Here is a 21,945-nt window from a genome sequence, read left to right on the forward strand (position 1 = left end):
ACTCTTTGTATTTATTGTCTCATATTGTCCTAATTCAATTTGTCCAAATTGTTATTACTCTAATTGTATTACTATTTTTAAATAACCGTTTTATTACTATTAAACTTTTAACATTTTAGAAACAAGTGATTGGCGTTTTTCACAGGTATCATTGCCAGGTCTCGTTTGAAGAGGGAGCGATTGCTCTGTTGTGGCTCGCAGTGCAAAGGTAGCAGCGTTATCAGCAGGACAGGGGGCTGCTCCCGTAAACACAGCTGCGCTTTGGGCTCCAGCGGGGGCAGGGCGGGCCGGGCGGGGCTCGGGGACCTCCCCGAGCCCTGCCCAAAGGTAATTGGATGTCACGCGTGCCGTGTCCCCCGGGTCTGCCAGGGAAGGATTCGGGAGGCGTGGGAAGCGCTGCTGCGCTGCCGAGCGATGGTTTCCTGATTGCGCACACTTCCCAAAGGCACCTGCGGGCGGCTGATAACAGGCGCTGACTGGAAATAACGCCGAGGCGGCACTTCTGTGTCCAACAAGTGGCTGCCAATGAATCACTGAATTACTGAATCACAGAATAGCTGGGGTTGGACGGGACCTCTGGAGGTCGTCCTGTGCAGCCCCCTGCCAAGACAGGGTCACTCGGAGCAGGTGACACGGGAACGCTTCCAGGTGGGTTTGGGATGTCTCCACGACCTCCCTGAGCAGCAAAGAGCAAAATAGGAAAAGTGTTTTCCCGCTCTGCTGCCATGTGCCATGGAAAACTCCACTTGTGTCCTCAGAGCTCTCCCTAAAACACTCCTCTGGCGGTCCGGGTAGCACAGACTGCTGCAGAGTCAGGGGCTGGTTCCCTGTTCCTGCACAGGCACCTGCTCCGCCTGCGAAGGAGGTGACCCCGAAAAGCGTTTATCGAGCCTCCCCTCGGCTGGCACCAGACGGACCAGTTCGGGATGGGGGAATGGGCACATATGGGTGTTTTGTATTTTTTGGGATTCTGTGTCCATCACCATGGCTCGTGTCCCGGGCCGGGGGTCTCTTCGATGAGGGGAGGGGAGGGCGATGGGGCGGCGGGGCCCGGCCGGTTCCCAGCCGGGGGATGCGGCACGACCTCAGTCACATCACCGTGCCCAGGCCCCGCCGCCGTCCGGCAGCCCCGGAGGCCTTGTCCCGGGCAGCTGGGGCGGAGCGCTCACCCCGGCGCGGAGCGGGGCGGCCCCGGCACACCTCCGGCCCCGCCCCGGCCCCGCGGGGACGGCCCTGCCCGGCCCGGGGGCGGTGCCGCGGGGCCGCCCCGGTGCGGCGGGGCCCGGCCCGCAGAGCCCCAGCGCCGCCGCCATGAGCAGCGCGGAGCCGCCGCTCGGCGCCGGGCCGCGGGCAGCGCCCGCCTGGCAGCGAGAGATCCTGGAGCGCAAGCGGGCCAAGCTGGCCGGGGCGGGCGGCGAGCCCGAGCCCCCGGCCGGGGAGCGGCTGGTGGTGGCGGAGAGCCTGGGCCCGCTCCGCGAGAACCCCTTCATGCGGCTGGAGAGCGAGCGGCGCCGGCTGCGGCAGGGGCGGCCCGGGCCCGGCGGCGCGGCGCGGCCGCTGCAGCAGCTGCTGGAGCTGTACAGCGCCGTGCCCGGCATCCGCACCATCCGCGCCGACAACATCCTCATCATCGAGTCCCGCGCCGACCCCGCCGCCTGCTTCGCCGCGGGGGATGCGCCGCCCGCCCGCCGCCGGGACCCGGCCGGCGCCGACCCGCTGCGGGAGCTGCTGGCCCGGCGCGGCGCCGCGCTCGCCGAGATCCGCGCCGACCAGGTCGTCATCTACGAGACGGCCGAGCCGCCAGAGCCGCTCGAGGCGGCCGAGCCGGGCACCGTCAGCCGCCTCCTGGAGAAGTTCGGGCAGCGGCCGCGGGGCCGCCGTCGCCGCGTTGGGGACGCGCTGCCCGGGACCGGCGGGGCCGCGGCTCCGCCGCAGGTGGGACCGGGTGCTGCCCGGGCCGTGCCGCCCGCTCCGCCCGCGGGGCCCGGATCCCCCCGCGCCCCCACGCCCCTCCAGAAAGGGCCCGGCTTCCCCCGGGCTCCGGCGCCAAAGGCGGGACCGGCATCTCCGCCCGCCGTCCCGGCCACCCCTCCGCCGCTCCCGGCTCCCCCCCGGGCCGCCACCCCTCCAGCGGTGCCGGCGGCCCCCCAGCCCACCACAGTCCTGCCGCCGGCTTCCCCCCGGGCTGTCACCCCCCCGCCCGCGGCCCCTCCACGGGCTGTCACTCCCCCGCCCTCGGTTTCCCCTCGGGCTGTCACTCCCCAGCCCACGGCACCTCCCCGGGCTGTCACTCCCCAACCCACGGCACCCCCGCGGGCTGTCACCCCCCAGCCCGCCCCACCGCCCCGGGTTGTCACCCCTCAGCCCGTGTCCCCCCAGCCCACACCGGCTGCCCCCCGGGCTTTCACCCCCGAGCCCGCAGCCCCCCAGCCCGCCCCGGCTCCCCCCCGGGCTGCAGCCCCCCAGGCGGCCCCAGCTGCCCCCAAGGCTGCGGCCCCTCAGGCCAACTGCTTTGTCCACAAGATCAGCTCCAACTCCTTCACGGTCACACCCCGGGGGCAGCTCCCCAGCGCCCGCGTCCCCGAGCCCGGCGCTGTCCCCGCCGGCCGCCCCGCAACGCCCAAGGGGCCACCAGTGCCATCCACCAGCCCTTCCCATGCCAGAGCCAACGCCAGGAGGCCAAAGCCGGAGGAGGCCGAGGTGGCCGTGTCGCCCCTGCCCAGTGCCAGTCCGGCCCCCAGTGCCACCGGCGCCGTTCGGCCGCTCTCCGCCTCAGCCCCCCGGGCCGGGGGCTCCTTCGAAATCCTCCCGGCCCCCAAACCCGACCTGGCGGCCATTCCAGCCCACGACCTGCAGGCACAGGCTCTGGCCAAGCTGCGCCTGAATTCGCGCAATTCCTTCGTGTTCGTGCCCCGCCGGGAGGGCAGCCCGGCTCGGCCGCCGGCGCAGATTGCCAGGCCGGGGCCGCCGCCACCGCCCGCGGAGGAGAAGGCACCCCCGGAGCCCCCGAGGGCTCCCGCCCCCGAGCAGGAAGAGCCCATCACTTCCCCAGCGGCGCCTCTGGAACCTCTGGTACCCGTGACTTACATCGATGACATTGTGGAGCCGGACAGCGGGGCTGGCCCGGCTGCGAGGACGGGGAGCTTGGCGGATCAGCCCGGAGGAGCTGGCCCCGACCTGGAGATGGAGTTTTCCTCTGTGCCCCTCTACAGACCGCACTCTGCCCCTCAGCAGAGGGGAGGCAGCACCTTCACTGTCGTGCCCAAAAGGAAGCCCGTGGCCCCGGGGCTGCAGGCTGTCCCCGATGCCAGCGGAAGGCCGCAGCGGGAGGAAGAGGAGGAGGAGGAGGAGAGCAAAGCAAGAGGCAAAGCCGTGGAGAACGCTGATGGGCCTCAAGTGGGGGTACCCCATAAAAAGCGCTACCCCACGGTGAACGAGATCGAAGTGATCGGGGGGTACCTGTCCCTGGAGAGGTCCTGCATGAGCAAGACGGGCTCACGGCGCAAGAAGGTAACCGGGCACTCTGTGCTCAGCAGCCAGGCTGTGAGTGCCAGGGCTGCTTTGGGTTTGGCTGCTCATGAGGCACTGCTGGGAACAGAGCAGTGTGTTTGCCCCTTGTGGGAGCCAGAGGCTGCCCTCAGAGCTGGCTGAAGCTGGGGGTAAAACAGACTGGAAAACAGGAGAGGGAAGGTGGAACTCCACCACACTGATGCGAAGGACATTTCAGAGTGGTGAGGAGGGAACCAGGGATTAATATTTCTCATGGTATCCAATATTAGGAGAGTTTGCAACTCTGCAAGCCCAGTGCCTTATTTGCTTTTACTGTCTTCTGGAAGTTTAAAGGGTTCCTAAAGGGGAACCACAGCTGGGAGATGGAACTTGGTGTGTTAAACAGAATTTGCCCTCAGGGAGGGGACACTGGGGACTGTCCCACAAAGCAGCTGAGGGTGGGATATGCCCTGTGACAGCTGCAGGGCCTCTCCCACCCCAGCCCTTCTTGGAGATACGATAATGGAAAGTGAAGTATTTCAGGAATTTAGGAAATCAGGGGGAGCTGCGTGCTTGGAGCAGCTGTGGGCTTGCCCTCCCGCTCTGCTCTGCTCACTGTGTCTGAGGGGCTGGACATGTTGAGCTGCCCGTGGTCTCCCAGCAGTGTCAATGGTGTCTTCCCCTCATTAGTGATCTATTGATAGAGGCTCAAGAATTAGGTCTCAATTAGGCAGAAAGAGATCAGCGAGAACTTAACTCCCATTGATAGGATTATACCACCTGCTCCTTCTGAATGTGCAGCTACAGCTCTGACGATCCAGGAGATGCTGATTGCTCCAAATGCTTTTGGAGTCAGTGAATGCCAGATTTTCTCACAGCTTGGGGAGTAACATAGATCCTTGTGAGCCCTAAACTGAAAATTAATCTTTGTAGAGCTTGCTGAAATGCATCTGGACGTGACAAGAGGAGTGTGGAGAGTTGTTGGGCTCTGAAGGCAGCACACTGAGGTGGCAGATCCCGACTTTTAGGGCTGTAATGTGACGTACTTTTCCATAGTGGGAATCATTGTGGGACATTTCCGTTACCCAAATCCAAGCAGATAACTGAGGGACTGAATGCACATGGGTGCCTGAGGCACTGAGCATTATAATTTGAGGCAATCCTTTGAGCAGGATGCATCTCATTTGAAGGGAGGCAGGCAGTGCTGCTTCCCTGGCTTAACGCTGTCAAATTCCTCCCTAAGCACATGCAGCCTGTGGTAATTTGATGGTGACTAATGCAGGGAGCAGGCCTGGAGCAGCTTGAGAGAGAGAACAAGCAAATGAGCAGGAGTGTTGATTCTTGCTCAGTGCTCCTGAAGTTTTTCCTTGTTTTCCTACAGGGAAGTGCTTGGTCAGACTGGAGTTGTTCTGCTGCCTAAACACCTGCTGGCTTGCACTCATTGCGGCTGTTTTAGCTCTGTTCAGGTTCAATATGAGGTGTTAATTTGATTTACACCAAATCAGGTTTGTGGTAAAAGGGTGAAAATATTAATACAGCATGTTACAGTTATGAGTGCTCTTAGGATGGAGCAGAGGGCACAGAGAGAATCTTGTGGGATGGTCATATTTGCGTCAGCCCTACATCTGATGGAGCTGAGGAGCTGATTTTTCTGAGCAGGGGATGCTGTTGGGGCACAAGGAACAAAGCCTCAAGTAAAACCAGTTAAGTGGTGCCCAGTGGAAGGTATCCTTAACAGTACAAAAAGGAGGGAGGGAGATGAGCACAAATCCAGTGCAGTGACTGAATTGTTTTTTGGTTGGTCAAACCCAGAGAAGTCGTGGCATGTCCAGCCTTGGAGCTGTCTGAAACTTGCCAGGGAAAAGCTTTGAGCAACTGGCAAGTCAGTCTTGCTGAAGTCAGGAATTTGGGCTAGAGACCTCCAGAGGACCTTTCCCAGCCTAAAATATCATGTGATATTGGTTAACTACTGTTTTGTGTGTCAGTGGTGGATTTGTGTGACATTGGGCAGGTCATGGAGCTTCTCTGCCCCTGTTCTTATCAGCTTAACAGCATTATCTGCCCTGCTGTGCAGCTGAGGTGCCAAACACTGCAATGTGCACACAGAGCTGTGCCCTGAGAGCTGTGTGTGGGGTCGTGCTGCAGGAGAACTTGTGCAAACATTTGGTTTCTGAGAGGAGAGAGATTAAAAGGCAAAGGAGAAACTGCCTGTTATATTTGCAGAACTCAGGAAGCTGAGGCAAATAGGGATCCTTTGAAAAATAAGATGGAGCTGAAGGAAAGGAGTCAAGACACGAGTTTCTGGGTGAAGTTAAATGTGGTATGGGAGAAACACCCATTTTTTTTCTTTCAGTTCCTTCCTGCTCAGTCAAGCACAGGGTATGACTTTGTAGCAGGGTCTAGGAGATGCTGATGGGAGACAAATGGAAAGATTTCTGTTTACTCTTGACCTAGAGGATGTTTGTGGCTGTACTCTGGGTAATAAGGCTGAGTGTTGATGCCTGAAAAGGAAGGAGCTCATATTAAGATGCATTCCTTGGTTTCTTCCCAAGAGATCACTCTGTGTCTCCAAGGCAACCAGCCAAAAACAAGAGTTCTGTTTTGTAGCTGTGTCGGGGTTTTCATAAACTTGATTTTGGCCTGAACTGGGCAGAAACAGACTGTTCTTGTGAGCAGGGAGCTGCAGTTGTTTGTTAAAATCAATCTTCTTTCTTTTTTGGGGTGTCAAAACCTGATGCTGGTTTTAGTGAGCAGCTCCTGTGTCTTTTGGGGTGAACAAGCCCTTCCTGTGCCAAGCACCTTCCTTTCCAAACCTTGCTTTGAAAAGATCTTTAATTATGCTCCATATTTAAAAAAGCAGTGCTTAGTGAGACTTCAAGAACTTGGAAAAGTTTAACTGTTTGCTGATGCCCAGCAGGAATCTGGGAGATAAAAAGGTCAGCAGAGTCTGGAAATGCTGTGGATCAGTGGCTGGCTGTGCAGTCAGGGATAATGATTTATTAGGAAGGAGGGTGTCAGCCCTGCCAGTTGCACCCCACTGTTCTCTGAGATGCAAATGGTGTTTTTCTTCAAATGTGGAAATTCAGCCTCCCTTTTCCATCCCCATGTGTGGCCTCTGGTTGCCTGACTGTGGCAGCAGTGCCGGCCAAGTGGAGCTGCTGTGGTCTGAGTCTCCTGATCCACATCCTCCGTGGCTTTTTGGGAGGGAGGCTGGGACAGGCTGGGTTCCAGCACTGCCCTGCACAGAGGGAGCTCCAGCCCCTGCTCCTGCCTGCTGGCAGTGGCTGTGGCACTTGTGACTGTGCTGTGGCCTGGGGGATGCTGCTGCTTCAAGGCCTTTCAGGATAAACAGCTTGATTGCTCCTTCCAGACCTTCAGATATGTGAAGCAGCTGTTACTCTGGGGGTTGGAGCTGGAGCTTGCTGAGTTAGAGGGGGATGATGTATTGGAAATACAAAATCTGTTCCCAGCTCTCTTGTGGGGGGACAGGGCTGTGAAGGGCAGTGTGGGATGGGACACATCAGGGTCTGCAGGTGGAGGGAGGGCAGAGCCCCAGCCCTGCTCACCCTGGGGGATGGATGAGCTGGAGCTGCTGTGCTCCTGCAGCTTCAGGTGCCTTCAGGGCTGTTCCTGTGCTCTGGGGATGTTCTGAGATCTCTCCAGGCAGTGCCACCAGCAGTTCAGATAAAGCACTGTGGGTGGGACTCAGTCTGAGAAGTGTTTGCAGCTCCAAAGGGATGTGCCAGGAGCTGCTGGGCAGCTGCTGGAGGAGCTGGCTGAGCTCTCAGAGAGGACAGGATACATGTGCAGGGGTGGGAGGAGACCTACTGACCTTTATTCTAAACTGGGAATGGGGCAGAGGATGCAGCACACTGTTGGTGACCTCTGCTCAGGGCTTCTCTTTGTTATTGCAGAGAAGTAAAGGCATGTCAGCAGTGCCAGGAGGAAGGGAAGGCTTTGCTGCAGGATGTGGATCTTTGGGATCTCAGAGGATAAAATCTTGCTCATGTGGGCAGATAAGAGTCAGTGGTGGTTTGGTTACCTGCCAGAATAACGTCCAATACAGTTGTTGTTGAGATGGAAATCTGGGTTTCTGCAGAACATGTGGTTGGTGTGTGCAGGAGAGCTGGGCAAGGACAGAGCAGTGCAGGGCCAGCTGGGCTCCCCATGATCAGTCACTGGCTTTGGGCTCGGGCTCTCCTCTGGCTGGGGGCTGCACTCTGCCCTGGCCCTCCTCCTTTGGTGTGTCACTCCTGCAGAGCATCCCGAGCGTTTTCCTCTCCAGGATCCGGTACCTCCTGCAGATCCTGCAGGGAAGGTGAATGAATTCTGGCCAGGCCAGCCAAAGTCCTGTGAATAACAGGACCTGAGAGCCAGCAGACATCAGGTTGTTGATGGATTTAATGTTTAGTGCTTGTCACAGCTGGCAGCTTGCCGTGTGCTGGCAGGCGAGGCGCAGCCCAGCGTGAGCGGGGATTACGGGAACAAGGCTGCTGGGATCCAAACAGTTGGAGTCTAAAGCTTCTAAATTGTCTTCAAAGATGTGCAGCTGAACTTCAAAAAGTTCCATCTTGCACAAACTTTAGCATGGTCCGTGTCCTAATCTTTTGAGCTGCGTAAAGCCTGAATGTGGCTTCCAAATTGCCACTTAAAAGTCTGTTAAAAGATTAGTTTAAATACCCCTCAGTTTTGATCATGGGCAGCAGCTTTGTTGGTCTAACCTGCTGAACTTCCTGCTCTGTAGTTTTCCATCTGTTCAGTTTTGCTGGAGATGGTCTCCTGTGAGAACCAGGTGTAGCTTTGGGATGTTGGCAGGGATCAACATTTCCAGCTGCTGCCCAGACCTGTTTGCAGCAAGTCTGCACAGTGTGGAGTCTAAATGCTGCTGGCTGCCTGAAGTTTGTTTTTGCAATGTATAACACAAGTAAATTAACCATAACACAAGTGAATTCATTTAGTAGTAGAAGGAGAAATCTCTCTGCAGGAGCTCCTTTGATGATGTCATCCCTGTGTTTTGGAGGGGTCAGGGCAGAGATTTGTGTTCTTTAGCTCTTGGGGAACTGCGTGTTCCTGTTCTATTTTCTGTCTCTGGCTGTGCTCTGCTGGGGCAGATTCATCTGCCACCTTTAAGGAGGGGCCATGGCAGTATCTGACATGGATGTATTGCATTTTTAGGAGATGAGGTCAGCAGAGATAAGTCATGCTCAGGAAATAAGTGTTTTGGATGATGAAGTGCAGCCCCTCCCCTGCAGAGATGATCTCCATTAGCTGTCAGATGGCAGCAGGCTCTTTCACCCAGACAGGGCCATTTTCCTGCCCTTTGCGAATTCCACTGATTATTTTTTCTGTGATGTTGATGGCTGAAGCCTGGAAATCAGCTGCAGTTACAGCTTTTAAACCACTTCACAAGCTGCCCCGGAGGCTGTCAGTGGGGCAGTGGGTGGTTTTTTGTTTCCCCACTACATGCCAGCACCTTGAAGTGCTGAGACTTTGTTGTATGAAACCCTGGCAGAGTCTGAGTCAGATTTATCTCATCTCATCTCTGTAGTGGGAAACTTTCTGTGACTGAGGCTCTGCATGGCCTCACCACTCCCATGCTTCTCATGCTGCAGTGACAGTCTGAGCTGGTCCCAATTCCCCTGGTTCTCTTGCCCCCATGTCCTGCCTGCTGCTGTCAGCACTGCAGGAATGGACAGAAGGGCTAAAATAGAAACTCTGACGCAAATCAGAGCCAAGCCTGGCTTTGAAGCTGGTTAGGACATGCCCAGGGCTCAGCCTGCCCCAAAGCTCAGGAGGAGATTTGAAGTACTTTGTGCTCTAACTCTAATCACAAGGATTACAGTTAATGTTTTCTTAATCAGTTTGCCTAATCTGTGGACCAGATTGGAGATGGTTTATAATTTCCCTCCATCTCAAGGTTTCAGTTTGTTTCAGGTTTGGGTTTTCCTTTCCACTCTGGTTTTTCCAGTATGTGGTCATGGTGTTCTGAGGAAGGACACTGGGGTGGCTGGGGCAGGAGTCCTGTGTTATGTGTGGGAAACAGTAGGGAAAATTAAAATATTTAGTTTCTGGGTGCAGTGGCAGGAAAGGAAATCTGGGTAAGAGCTGCTGCAGCAGCATCCCCTTCACCTCAGGGGTTGTGCTCACACCCCTCCCAAGTGAAACTTGAATTTGAAACCTGAGTTTAAAACCTATTTACAACCCAGGCTCTTCCAGTGACTGCAGCAGTCCGTGGGGCTGGGAGGATATCCCTGTTTGTGTAGGAAGAGTCACATGGAGTGTCTGTATCACACGGAGGGACTTCACAAACATCCTGGGAAAATCTGGGCCAGAGGAACTCGGGGCTGATGTTTTCTGAGAAGTGCCCTTCGGATGATCTTGGGAACCTGGCAGGATAGAGCTGCTGCTCTGTGGGCATCAGAACGCAGGAAATATCTCAGACAAAGCACTTGTGTGTGTAGGGAAATCGTGTCACTTGCAGCTGCTGAAAATGCAGCTCTGAGGGCACATCCCTGAGGCTCCTGGTGAACCTGCTGCACTTGCTGCTCATCAAGGAAGTTCCTTCTGCGTGTTAAAAGAGAGAGCAAGGACAGGAGAGACATGAACTCTGTTGTGCAGGTGATGCTGTTCACATCATGGGAGCCTTTGGTCCTGAATGAGCTCCCTGACAGGGTGGGAAGGAATTCTGCCCCCAGCCTGTCTCTGTTTCCATGGGTCCCATTCCAGCACCAACCCAGGTATTTTTGTCAGCTGCTCTGAGCAGTCTGGGTTGCACAGAAACATTTATGGGTGGCAGCTTCATCACTGCACCTCCTTGTAGCTACAAATGGGCTGCTCAGAGCTGCCTGTGAAATCCTGGGCTGCTGGGGAGCTCTGTGTGGTTTTTATAAGGACACCAAGTCTTGACACTCATTGTACCTTGCTTATTCTGCTCCCTTAGTGCATTCAGATGAGATTTGTTTCGTACAAGCAGGGAGATTTGTCCTGTTCTTAGGGGCCAAATAAGTAATTTTTGAATTGCCTGTTAAGCTGTGGAAGGCTCTGGCTCCTCTGCCTGCAGATGTGAGGAGGAATAAAGGGCTCCCAGGCTGAATGGCTGCTCTGTGCCCTGGCACACTGGGGCTCCAGCTGTGCCTGTGTGGGCACTGCAATCTCCCCTTGTCCTGCACAGTGAAGGGAAGAGTTAACCAAGCCACCTGCCCCACATGCTCTGGGGGCTGTCCCTACCCTGTCACTTCTCATCAGGAATTTGAAACTTGCCTGTGTCTTGCACAAGGAGTTTAATATTTCGAATCTCCATGCATTGCTCCTATCTGCCATGTGCTTCAGCATATTGATTACACAGAGCTGGCTTTGTGGGTTGCCTTGTAAATGGAGACTTTCTTGTTTTGCCTTGTGGCTTGGGAGCTGGGATGTGATCCTGAAGGAAATGTCTCCTTTGCCAGCCACACAGGGCTTCCCTGACGTGCTCCTGCTGTAAATCTTTAGTGCTGTTAGCTCTACTCAGTAACTCACTGGGCTGCAGTTAATGGCTGGGCAAAAGTCAGCGTTACTCTACATTACAAAAGTTACTCTCAGGAAACACTTCTTGGAAAAACATGATCAAGTGATTCTGTGTCACAGTTCCAGTTCCCCAAAACTCTTCCTCTTGTACAGAAAAGTACATTTCTGAGCTGCCATCTGCAGTTTTCTGGGCGCACTTAGAGTGCTTCAGCCATAGCAGTACAGGGTTAATCCAATATAGGAACCAAGCCTCGAGTCCCTCTGTTCCTAGGGATACTTGTCAGGGAAAAACCCTTTATTCTGTGTCAGGGAAAGGCCTCAGAGGCACAAAAGCTCCTTATCTTCTGAATGATAGCAAATGCCTTGGTGATGTGCTGGTGATTCTGCAGTCCCCAGGGTACTATTTCAGGCTGCCCACACAGTCTGTGCCTGGAGTTATTCAACAATTTGGGCTGACACATGACTGTGCTTTCAGGACAAGCACAGGCACAGAGACAAGCTCATTGCTAACTCCAAAAAATTGGCTCATTTTCCCAAAAAGCTTTTATCTAAAAGTTTCTTTTCATGGGAGATGTCTAGATCATTGACTGCAGGCTGCTGTGAAAAAACTGAAGGTCTCTGCAGAGGTTTGGAGTTTATGAACTGCTTTTCTGTCTCCTTTTACTAAATCTGCTGCTCTGTGGGACTGGTCAGATGGGAAGAGCTGGTTAAACCCTTTGGGGATCTTTGTCCACTATAAAATCTCTGCTTCTACCCTGTTTCCAGTCTCACAAGCAGTTATTTGTCTGTGCAGAGACCTTCCCTCTCAGTCTGTGGCAGCTGGAGGTTGTTCTGTGTCAGAACCTCCTCTTTGTCCAGGTCCTGAGCCTGCACCCACCAACCCCATGGGTCTGGGGCTGGAGCAGCTTTCCTGCCCTGCCCAGGGCTCTCTGCAGCCCTCCCTGGGATGCTCTGTGTGCACAGCCTTGCTGACACTCCCAGCTGGCTGCAGTTTCAGGTATCAGGTGGTGTCTTGTGCCTCCTTGACCCAATCTTTAGCCAACCAGTGCAGCAGCAAATGTTCCTCGATGTGAGGTGGCACAGGAGCACAAGGTCCTTCAGAGCACTGGTTTTGTCCGTGCTTGATCTCTCAGAGATGTCAACCCCTGCTTTGTGTTCATGCTGGATCATCCACCTGTCCTGCAGATAGCAGCCAAACCCTCCTGTGCTGCTGAGGGGAGGCAGCTTCCTTGTGGGGGAAGAGGAGGGACAGACACCGATCTTGTGACACAGAGACACACAGACATCTCTTGTCTGTGGTGACAGGGACAGCAGCCAGGGCACGGCTGGGGCTGGGCCAGGGCAGCTCAGGCTGGAGCTCAGGGCAAGGCTCTGCCCCCAGAGGGTGCTGGCACTGCCCAGGCTGCCCAGGGAATGGGCACGGCCCCGAGGCTGCCAGAGCTCCAGGAGCCTTTGGGCAGCGCTGCCAGGGGTGCCCAGGCTGGGGTTGTTGAGGTTTCTGGGCAGGGCAGGGGCTGGGCTGGGGGATCCTGGAGGGTCCCTCCCAGCTGAGGATGTTCTGTGATCCTGTAGTAGAGCAGGTGTGAAAAACTGCTTTAAATCACACCCAGCAGCCCCTGCATGTCCTGGGGGGTCAGTGCAGTCCCTGGATTTGTCACTTGGGAATTATTGAGGCCAGAGGATGATTAGAGGAGAATCAGTAGTGAAGAGAGCAGGTCTGGATCCCTGGTGCTGCTCAGCTGTTTGGATCTGGTGAGGCTCTTGCTGGGTTGGGATGAGCTGGAGGTGCTGTGGGGTGGCACAGGGCAGGGATGGAGCCCATGTTGTGCTTCAGCACTCACCATCCCATCCTGCTCCTCAAGGACAGGCAGGGATGGCAACTCCAGCAGGAACCCAGGTTTGGGAGATGGGAACCACTCACATGGAGGGGAGAGGGGCTCAGTCCTTCCCAGCCCTCCTGTTCTGGGCTGCTGTGATGGGGAGCAAATGCTGACTCAGACTCTCCCTGCTGGAATAGAATAATAGGATGATTTTATTAATTTAATGCCTAGAACAATTACTTTTTCCTGACTGTTACAAGGTGAGGATTTGGATTGTCAAAGAGGTTTCAGTTTAAAAGGTGTAAACACCTTACTTTGGCTCATGAGCCAAGCAGCAAATGTAATAATGGGTGGAGAAGGGAAAAGCCACAGTAAGGAGATTCCTTCTGGAGCTGAGGGTGCAGAATAACCCCTGGAGACTTCTGAGAGGTCCCTGGTGTGTGAGAAGCCATTGAGTCTTTGCTCTGTCATTAATAATGCCTTGCAGAATTTCTCATCTCCTTTTGGGAGGTGAGGTGGCTGCAGACTGTCATTGCTCATGTTGTAGGTTGGGTTCTATAAATTGGTTATTTTTATAAATAAATCTCTCTATATGGGAGCTCTTTGGTGGCTGGTCTGGGTGCAGGCTGAGTCCTGCCAGCCTGACACAAGGTTGACTTCCCTTTTCTAAATGAGATCTGCATGACTACTCAGATTTATGCTTTGTTGGGCAATGTTTGCCCTGGCTTCTCTTTCCTGGATATTACTCATTACTAGTTCAAATCCTAGCAAATAAATAAATGATTTTTGCTATGGCAACAAGAACCTATTGATTGAACAGCACAATATTTCCTGAAAAGCCTGATTTACTCTTTCCAGCGTGTCTGATTGCTGGGTAGAGTATTTATACATAAATTTATAAATATATACATTTATTTTTATATAAACTTATAAATATATGTATATATGGGTTTGGGTTGGACCCTGAGTTTGTGACACAGCTGTGGGTGAAGCCTCCAGCTGAGCAAAGAGTGACAAATCCCTGCAAACATCCACAGCTGAAGGGTGCAGAATTCTTCCTTGCCACAAGTGGCAGCTGCTGCTGGGGCAGGAGCAGGGGAGCAGTGCTGGGACAGGCTGAGCAGAGCCTCTGGCTGGGCTCCAGTGAGTTTGGCTCTGCTGGGACACGCTTTTCTTCTACAGAAACGTCCCCTGGTGCCTTTTGTGTTCCCATGAAAGTCCCTGTGGTCTGGCAAGGCACTGCTGGCTGTGCAAACCTGTTGTCTGTGCCATGACTGGGTTCTTGGTTTTCCTTTCAGGCTGGTTCCTGGGGCTGAGGCTGCCTGTGTTCCTGCACACAGCACTCAGCTGGGCTCTGGAGCCACTCACAGCATTTCTCTGCCCTGTGTCCCCTGGTTTTGCCTGAATGCTTCACCCTCCCTGTTCTGCTGGCTCAAGCAGAGCTGCTTTGTGCTTCCCTGAAAGCCTTTTGTGCTTCGAGAGGGGAGCTCAGGTGCTGCCACAGCCGGGTTTGGGCTTTGGGCTCTCTCCCCATGGGCAGGGCTGGGTGCCCCAGGGTCCATCAGTGCCAGTGCCTGGCTGTGCCTCGTGTTTGCTGTGCCTGGGTGTGCCCAGGCCTTTATTGCAGCACCCTGGGGCTCTGCCTGCTGCAGGCTGTGGGAGCAGGGGCTGGCATTGCCACAGGGCAGCTCAGTGTGCTCTGGGGGAACCTGTGCCACGGTGCCCCCGTGCCACACACTAGCCTGGGTGAGCCTTGCAGGCGATCCTGGCCCCAGCTGTGCCCTGGGGCTGGCTGGTTGCTCTGTGTCAGGGGCTCCAGCATTGCCTCCTGCTTGAACTGGCTGTGGGGAGTGGGAGCTGTTGGCTTTGGGGTGTTGGTGCTGTCCCTGGGCTCGGTGTGGGGTGTGGGTGTCTCCAGGCTGTTTCTGCTCTCTGGTTTTGCTCCCTGCTGGGGATGTTTTCTCCTCCAGCACTGCACACACCTTTGGTCCAAACTGGACTCAAAGTCATTTTTCTTAGAGATTTCCTCCAGATAGCAGAAAACCAGGAACATTTAGTTCCATCTCCCAAGCTTAAATCCTAAACCCCAAGGCATATCTCTCCTGTCTGCTTTGTTTTCCATGTTTAGCCGAGTACTTCTTGCCCCTCAGTGCCATTGGCAGCACTGATTAATGGCCTCTGTGCAGCTTCTGGTTCTGGGACAGCTCCTGGGCTTCCAGGAGCCCTGGGCACCTCCACCCTGGTGGCCTTTGTCCCTGGCAGCATGGCTCATCCCCACAGGACAGACACCACATTGTGAGCACTGACAGCCTGGCTCGGATCAGGGAGCATCTAGGTCAGCAGCAGGGATGGGAAATTCAGGGAGCAGCAAGTGGGATGCTCTCAGCTTCAGCACCATTTCATTCCAGTCCCTTTTCTCTCAAACAGAATCACTCTTCTGCTCTGTGTCATTTGGGGTAGCTGGGGCAGGAATGGGGAGAGGCAGCTGCTTCCCTCCATGCAGTTTCCATCCTGCCTTCTCCTGGGGCAGGGGAAGGGGCCAGCCCGTGTCCCAGCTCCATCCTGCCCTGGGGCAGAGCAGCTCCAGCTCCAGCTGTGCTTTGCAGTGTGGGGGAGCTGCAGCTGCTCCCTCTGGTACCCACATTCAAGCAAAGCTCCCCTGGCTGCTTTGCTGAAAAGCAGCAGTGAAATGCTCCCTGTCCTGCTCTGATCCTTCAGAGCTCCAGGGATCCTGGGCATGGGCAGCACACGTGGCACTGTGACCTGCTGGCAGCTCTGGCCCCTGGGGACATCCTGGTGTGACTTGGCAGCCCCTGGTAATGCCACTCCAGTGCTCCTACCACTGCTGTGACAGGGAATGGGTGCACCTGAGCACTATTGGTGCCTGGAGCCAGGTGCCACTTCCCAGCCTCTGGGGATTTTGTGCATGACAGAACCATGGGATAAATGTGCTTCACTCACCCTTGGCCTGTCATTGCACAGCATCTGGAGAGATCAGAACCATTATTGGGCTCCTGCCACCTGTCACAAGTTGCCACGTCCTTTCCATTCTGTTCATAACCCTATTAGCTGAATTTTAATTGTATTTAGAAGTAAAGGGATCACAACACCCTTTTAGGCAGCTGCTCCTGAACCTTGATCTGTGTTGGCTAAATACTTCCCTACTTTTGGCATGAACTTATTCCTGGCAAGCTTAGCCTCCTTGTTTGTCTGATGTGTGCTGGCATCAGCAGTTCTGTGCTCCTTGGTGGTTATTTTCTGGAGTACTTACAAAGAGCTGTTTTGCTTTTTTTCCACATTTACTTTTGCTGGTATGAAGTTTTTGCCAGTGAATCTCCTGTGCTGTTGAGGTGACCTGTAAGGAGCACAGTGGTAGGGAATGATTGGGACAGGCAGGGCTGTCAGGGGAACAAACCCCTCCCTCAGCTTTCCTTTGGTAATGACTGGGACAGGCAGGGCTGCAGGGGAGCAAACCCCTCCCTCAGCTTTCCTTTTCAGCTTGGATGAGCACATTTGCACAGGGAGGAGAGCTGGGCAGTCCCTATTTCCAGCAGGAATGCCTTCCTTCATTCCTGGTTTATTTAAGCAGCATCCTAATGTTGATTACAGTCCTGCAGCCAATCCCAAAGTTTCTTCCTCAGTTATTCAAAGGTGGTGAACTTCTCTTAGGGCAAAGGTTGCTCTTAAACCTGATTCCATTTTTAGTGTTTTTGCTCTCCAGGTTTCTTCATGGCCATAAATTCCGGTTAGCCCTTGATGAACTCCCGTGTTTGCGTCACTTTCATTTCTCAGTCTCCAGTTACGGTGGAAAGGTCATTAGTGACAATACTGGATAAAACTGGTTTCAAACCAGAACCTTTAAGGCCTCCCCCTTGCCCAGTGTTTTCCCTGTCTGCTACCACCTGTTACCATCTTGCCTTTAGCTGCTTCCTTCTTCTCACTTCTGGTTTTAAGCACTGTTTAATGTAGCTTAAATAGCCATGATCTCCTAAGACTGGAGTCCTGATCCTGGTTCCTGGAGCTGGGATATACAAAGGAGTTGCCAGGAATTAGCAATGTCACCTTTCCAACGTGTGGGTGCTGGGTGTCAGTGTGAGGAGCTGTCAGAGGGCACAAAGAGCTGCTCCAGACCCCTTGGCTCTGCCTTTGGGGTTTCCCTCAGTGTGGCAAGAGACCCACCAAGGACTTGGGCAGGGATTGGGGGGTCTGCAGTGGCTGCTTTAAGCCAGGGGGCAGCCCTGGCCCATACCAGAGCCAGTGTGGGCATCAGGCTGTTCTGTGCTTCTCCCTGATAATTCTCCTTTGCTGTTGTCAGATGAAGATCTCTTTCAACGAGACAAGTTTGCAGACGATGTTTGAGTACCCCTCAGAGAGCTCCCTGGCAGAAGAGGATGAGGAGGAGGAAGGACCCGCTTCTGAAACAGATGAAAAATCTCGGACCTTTTATATTCCACGCCCAAACAGCACTTTGCATCCCAGTACACCTAACTCAGGTGAGTGAGGCACTGTGTGGGTGGGCACTGTGGGGTTTCTGTGGTGTCTGACACTGCCCACGTTTCCCACAGCCCTTAAGCGTGGAAATGCTCGTGGAGGGAGCTGCAGATGGGCAGCTTCCAGGCTGCTCCTGCTGGGATCCTGTCCCACTTCTGTTTGGGGTGGTGAGGAATATTTACCTCATCTTTGTCCTTCCAGCAGATTTATCCAGCTACACCCCAAAGCACTCCGTGAAGTTCAGCGAGTGGCAGGAGCAGAAGTACGAGGGTCCTGCTGCAGAGGGATCCCTCCCAAAGGATGCTGATTCCCAGGGGAACCAAGTCATGGTGAGCCTATAAATAACCAACTCTTGTGCTCCCCTGTGGGTTGGGGGTTGTTCCAGGCAGTGGATGGGACAGGATGTGCCTTGCCCTGCACACCTGTGTTTGTGTTCCTGCCCAGGGAGCTGTGTCACTGCTCCCAAAGGGACCATCACACCGCCCCACTGCCCTTCCCCGGCCATGTGAAGGAGACTCAGGCAGCTGGCACACTCTGCTCAGCACAGCAAAGACATGGATCTGCTGGAACAAGTCCAGAGGAGGCCATGGAGATGCTCCAAGGGCTGGAGCTCCTCTGCTCTGGAGCCAGGCTGGGAGAGCTGGGGCTGCTCACCTGGAGAGGAGGAGGTTCCAGGGAGAGCTCAGAGCCCCCTCTAGGGCCTAAAGAGGGCTTATAAAAAACAGGGAATATTGGGATTTTTTTTTTTACATGGTCATAAGACAAGAGCGATCAGTTTTAAACTAAAAAGAGATTTAGATTAGCTATTGGGAAGAAACTGTTCCCTGTGATGGTGGTGAAGCCTTGGCTCAGAGTGGCTGTCCCTGGATCCCTGGCAGTGTCCAAGGCAAGGCTGGACAGGGCTTGGAGTGACCTGGGGTGGTGGAAGGTGTCCCTGCCATGGCAGGAGGTTGGAACAAGGTGGGTTTAAGACCCCTTCCAACCCAAACCATTGCAGGACGTTCTGACACTCCGGGGCACGTTTGGAGGGGGGCACTCACCAAACACAGCCAGTTAGCCCGGGCAGGGTGCCAAGGCACCATGCGGGGCCGAGGGGGCTCCTCTGGCCCGGTGTGACCCGGTGTCCTTGCTCTGCCCACAGCTCACCCCGGCGGAGAAGGGCGGTCTCTCGGATTTCAGCAGCGAGCCCGCGCTCTATTTCTGAGGCTGCTCCCGGTGCTGCCGGGCAGGAGGGGCAGCGCAGCCCGCTCGGCAACCACGGCTCTCCCGATCCTGCTGCCAAGGGTGGATGGACCAAGTGCTGCTGGGCATCTCCGGACAATATTTGCACTGGATTTTGGGACCGAATTACTGCTTCCGAGGCGTATGATTTATTCTGCCTGTGGCCTTGCATGTTCCTTGTTCAAGATCAGCTGCCGGTTAGGCAAGTGTGGGAAGGACATCTGTGATCCTGGGATGGATCCCAGTGCAGGGTCTGGACAGCTTTTGCAACCCTTCTCCCCAGTGGAGCACTGGGCAGTTGGGTGGGTTCACAGCCTGACTGTGATTTGACACATTGGGTGTCAGTTTGGAAAACCACTGAAGGTTCATGGTTTGTCCTTGGCATGTTTCCAGCTCTGGTTTCACTGAAACATCATGGAATTCATGTGCCAGTTACATGCTTGTGGAATTCACTGAACACCCTGAAGGAGGGATGGGAAGAGCAATGAATGCCTTTAGGTTTAGATGTTATTTTTGCACCAATTAGTAGAGAATTGTCCAGGCTGCCTCCAGCCTCTTGAAGATTCCCAAACATTGGCCATAGCTTTGGTCTGTCCTTCCCAACTCTGGCATCCAGTCTCTGGGAGTTGCTGGTTGTGCTCCAGTTTGCCAGCTCCTCTTGTTGCTTTGTTCCAAATCTGATTGATCTCTCTTGGTTGCTTCCTTCAAGCCACACTTGCTCTGCTCTTCTAGTCAAAGCACAGGAGGGAAGTTTCACTCCATTCTTCTGCAGAACTTGAACAAGGAATGTGGGTTATTTTTTGTTTTTTCTAGGATTTTTATAGTTCTATTATAATTGTTTAATGCAGCCAATATGCAAAGGAATCTGCTAGAATCTTCCATTCAAGTTTTCTACTACTGTAAACTCAGGGTCAAAATTGCACTCTGGAACAGATGGAGCAGTGCTGCTAATGTGATTTGTACTTTGGGATTAAAAGAGATGTGGTGAGAACAGATCCGGCCTCTTTGGGCTTTATGGAATGAGTGGGGCGTGATCCAAAGGAACAGGCTGCTATCTCTGATTAAATTTGATGGTTCCTGGTTTGTCTGTTATAGATTGTGAATGCTCAAGTGACACTGCCCTGTGAACTGAAAATGCTCTGCATACCTTGCACTTGGTTTGGTGTCTGTTGGAGCAGCAAGGGAAGGTTGTTCTACTGAAAAACAGGATTAAATTTTGTTAGGACATCCCTACTTGTAGCTGTTCCCTTCTGCCCTGGGTGCCTAAATACTTTTGGAAAGATAATGAAAAAAAGAAAAATGGAAAAAAAAAAGAGCTACTCAGTAGTTTTAGATGTTGGCTGGGGGGCCACCACAAAGAAGTATTTTGCACCTCCTAATCCATTCCAAGCTAATTTGAGATGTGCTGCCTGTGTGATTTGCCTGGAGCAGGATGTGTCTGCAGTGCATCTGCCTGGGACATGACACAAGGACCATGGAGCTCCATGTGTTGAGGCTTCTCCCTTTAATAAAACACTTCAGGATAAGGTGCTGAGACTGGTGGGAATGAGGGAAAATGTGAGACTGCCTGTGACTGCTAGATTTAAGGGGTGAATTTTCAGCACAGCTTTTCTAGCAAAAAAAGGTCCCAGTGAGCATCTCCCCCTGTGGAAAAGCCCAGGTCAGTTTAGGGCAGCTCTGTTTCTTGCAAAAACTGCAGGTGGTAAGGCAGAGCTGCTTTCTACTCAAATTAGGGACCAGGGGTCTGAACTAGCCCAGGCTTAGTTCTCCCATGGATCCATGAGGAATGCTAAAGCCAACAGCGCCCTGCAGCTCCAACACTGCTCTGGTTCTGTGTGTTAACCCTGTGGGCAGCACAGCTCGGGGCTGTGGGGGTGCTGCTGACTCTGCTCCTTCTGCTGGTGATGCTGCTGCACCTGGAGCTGTGGTTCTGCACTCCTGCATTCCCAGCTTCCTCTCTAACCCCTGGCCAGCTCCTCCAGCTGCCTCCAGGCAGAGCAGGGTGAGGGCAGTGCTGAGGGCAGGAGCATCACTGCTGGGTCACCTCCTGGGATGTGCCTCAGCACTGCTGGGCTCTAAATGAAGGGTATTTCTGTGTGAATGCCTACCCTGCTCTGTAGCATCTCCTTTAGTGGGTCTCTGACTAATACCAAAGCACATCTGGAAGGTAAATTCACTTCTGCAAGACAAGGGCTTTTATTAAGTGTGGCATCCTTGGAGCACAAAGCAGCTCTCTCTGGCCAACAGGACATTCCAGGCTGAAGAAGTTTAGGAGCGCTTTTGTCGACGTATTCGTTGTCCTAATGAAGTGTTTTGTGGATCAATGATTTTACCAAGATCCCTCATTTCCTTCTTCAGGACATCTAGCAATGTCTGAGAATTGTCCAGTATCTGGGAAAGAAATAAAAATAGCTTATTTTTACATAAACTGTTTCTCTTATGAATTCCCTTCCAATTCAGCTGATCTGCCTTGCAGCAAGAGGAGCTATCGAGCCCTTCAGCCTCTAATTCCTGGTGATTTATTGTCCTGTCTCATGTGGGAATATCTGTGGGAGAATTTCTCTGGTTTGTATTCATATTCTGAATATGGAAGACTTTAAGCAATTTATCTGCTTTGGAACATGAGGCAGAGAACTTCCTGAAGCAGACTGGGGGTGTTGGTTGGTTGGTTGGGTTTTTTTAAGGGAGATTTGGTACCTGAGCTTTTTAGGTCAGTATTAAATTGGGTCACTATTAAATTTTAGGTCAGTATTAAATTAAATTAAGGTCAGTTTCAACTCTTTTCCACTATTAAAACTGCACATTTTGGGTTTCTGGCTTCAAGACTAACTCAAATCTACAGTGACCTAATGCCAGACTAGATGTGTTATTAATTTTCTCCTATTTTTAGCTCAGTGTGTACACACTCTAACATCCCTACTTCCTGTGCTCTAAGCTACAACATATTTACACCTTGCTGCCTGTCCACCTCACCAGTTAAAAATTTTAACACAGTGGACAGTTGTAACCAAATGTGATGGTTATAGTCCCAAAAATGATTTATGTTCCTGTGAATTTGTGGAAATCACCAAGTGATCAGAGAGGAGCTGAGGGAGTGCCCCACAGCAGGAAGGTGAAATCCTGTGGGTGCTGGCAGAAGGCAAGGAGTGACAAACAGGAAAGGAACTCTGGTACTTTCTGTCTGTAGGACACCAGCATCTCCTCCTCACCACCTCCTGATACCTCCTGTGGGTGTCAGTTCATTTCAATAAACAGGAATTCATCTGTAGGCTGGGGGTGTGACGTGGATCTCAGGTAAGCTTTCTTTTTAAAGGGGCTGTTTGTGTACCTTACAACATAGTTTTTAAGCTTTTAAATTTTTATGTGGGTTTCCCCTTTCACTTCAAACCATCAGGTCTTGAAGGTCAAGGAAACATCTCCA

General features: G+C 53.5%; 1 protein-coding gene across 2 annotated transcripts; it reads left to right on the forward strand.

The window, feature by feature from the left end:
• Positions 1–1,020: 1,020 nt before the first annotated feature.
• Positions 1,021–20,169, forward strand: TPRN (taperin). 2 transcript variants are annotated; one of them, XM_014270465.3, is made up of 4 exons: positions 1,021–3,510; positions 17,128–17,305; positions 17,505–17,632; positions 18,445–20,169. In XM_014270465.3, exons 1-4 carry the CDS (start codon positions 1,036–1,038, stop codon positions 18,505–18,507), a joined length of 2,844 nt encoding a protein of 947 aa, XP_014125940.2. In that variant the 5' UTR covers positions 1,021–1,035; the 3' UTR covers positions 18,508–20,169. The 2 variants fall into 2 exon arrangements, with proteins under 2 accessions (XP_014125940.2, XP_074412381.1); XM_074556280.1 differs by having other exon boundaries at positions 17,508–17,632.
• Positions 20,170–21,945: the final 1,776 nt, after the last annotated feature.

Source organism: Zonotrichia albicollis, chromosome 21, assembly GCF_047830755.1.
Source record: "Zonotrichia albicollis isolate bZonAlb1 chromosome 21, bZonAlb1.hap1, whole genome shotgun sequence".
Classification (NCBI taxonomy): domain Eukaryota; kingdom Metazoa; phylum Chordata; class Aves; order Passeriformes; family Passerellidae; genus Zonotrichia; species Zonotrichia albicollis.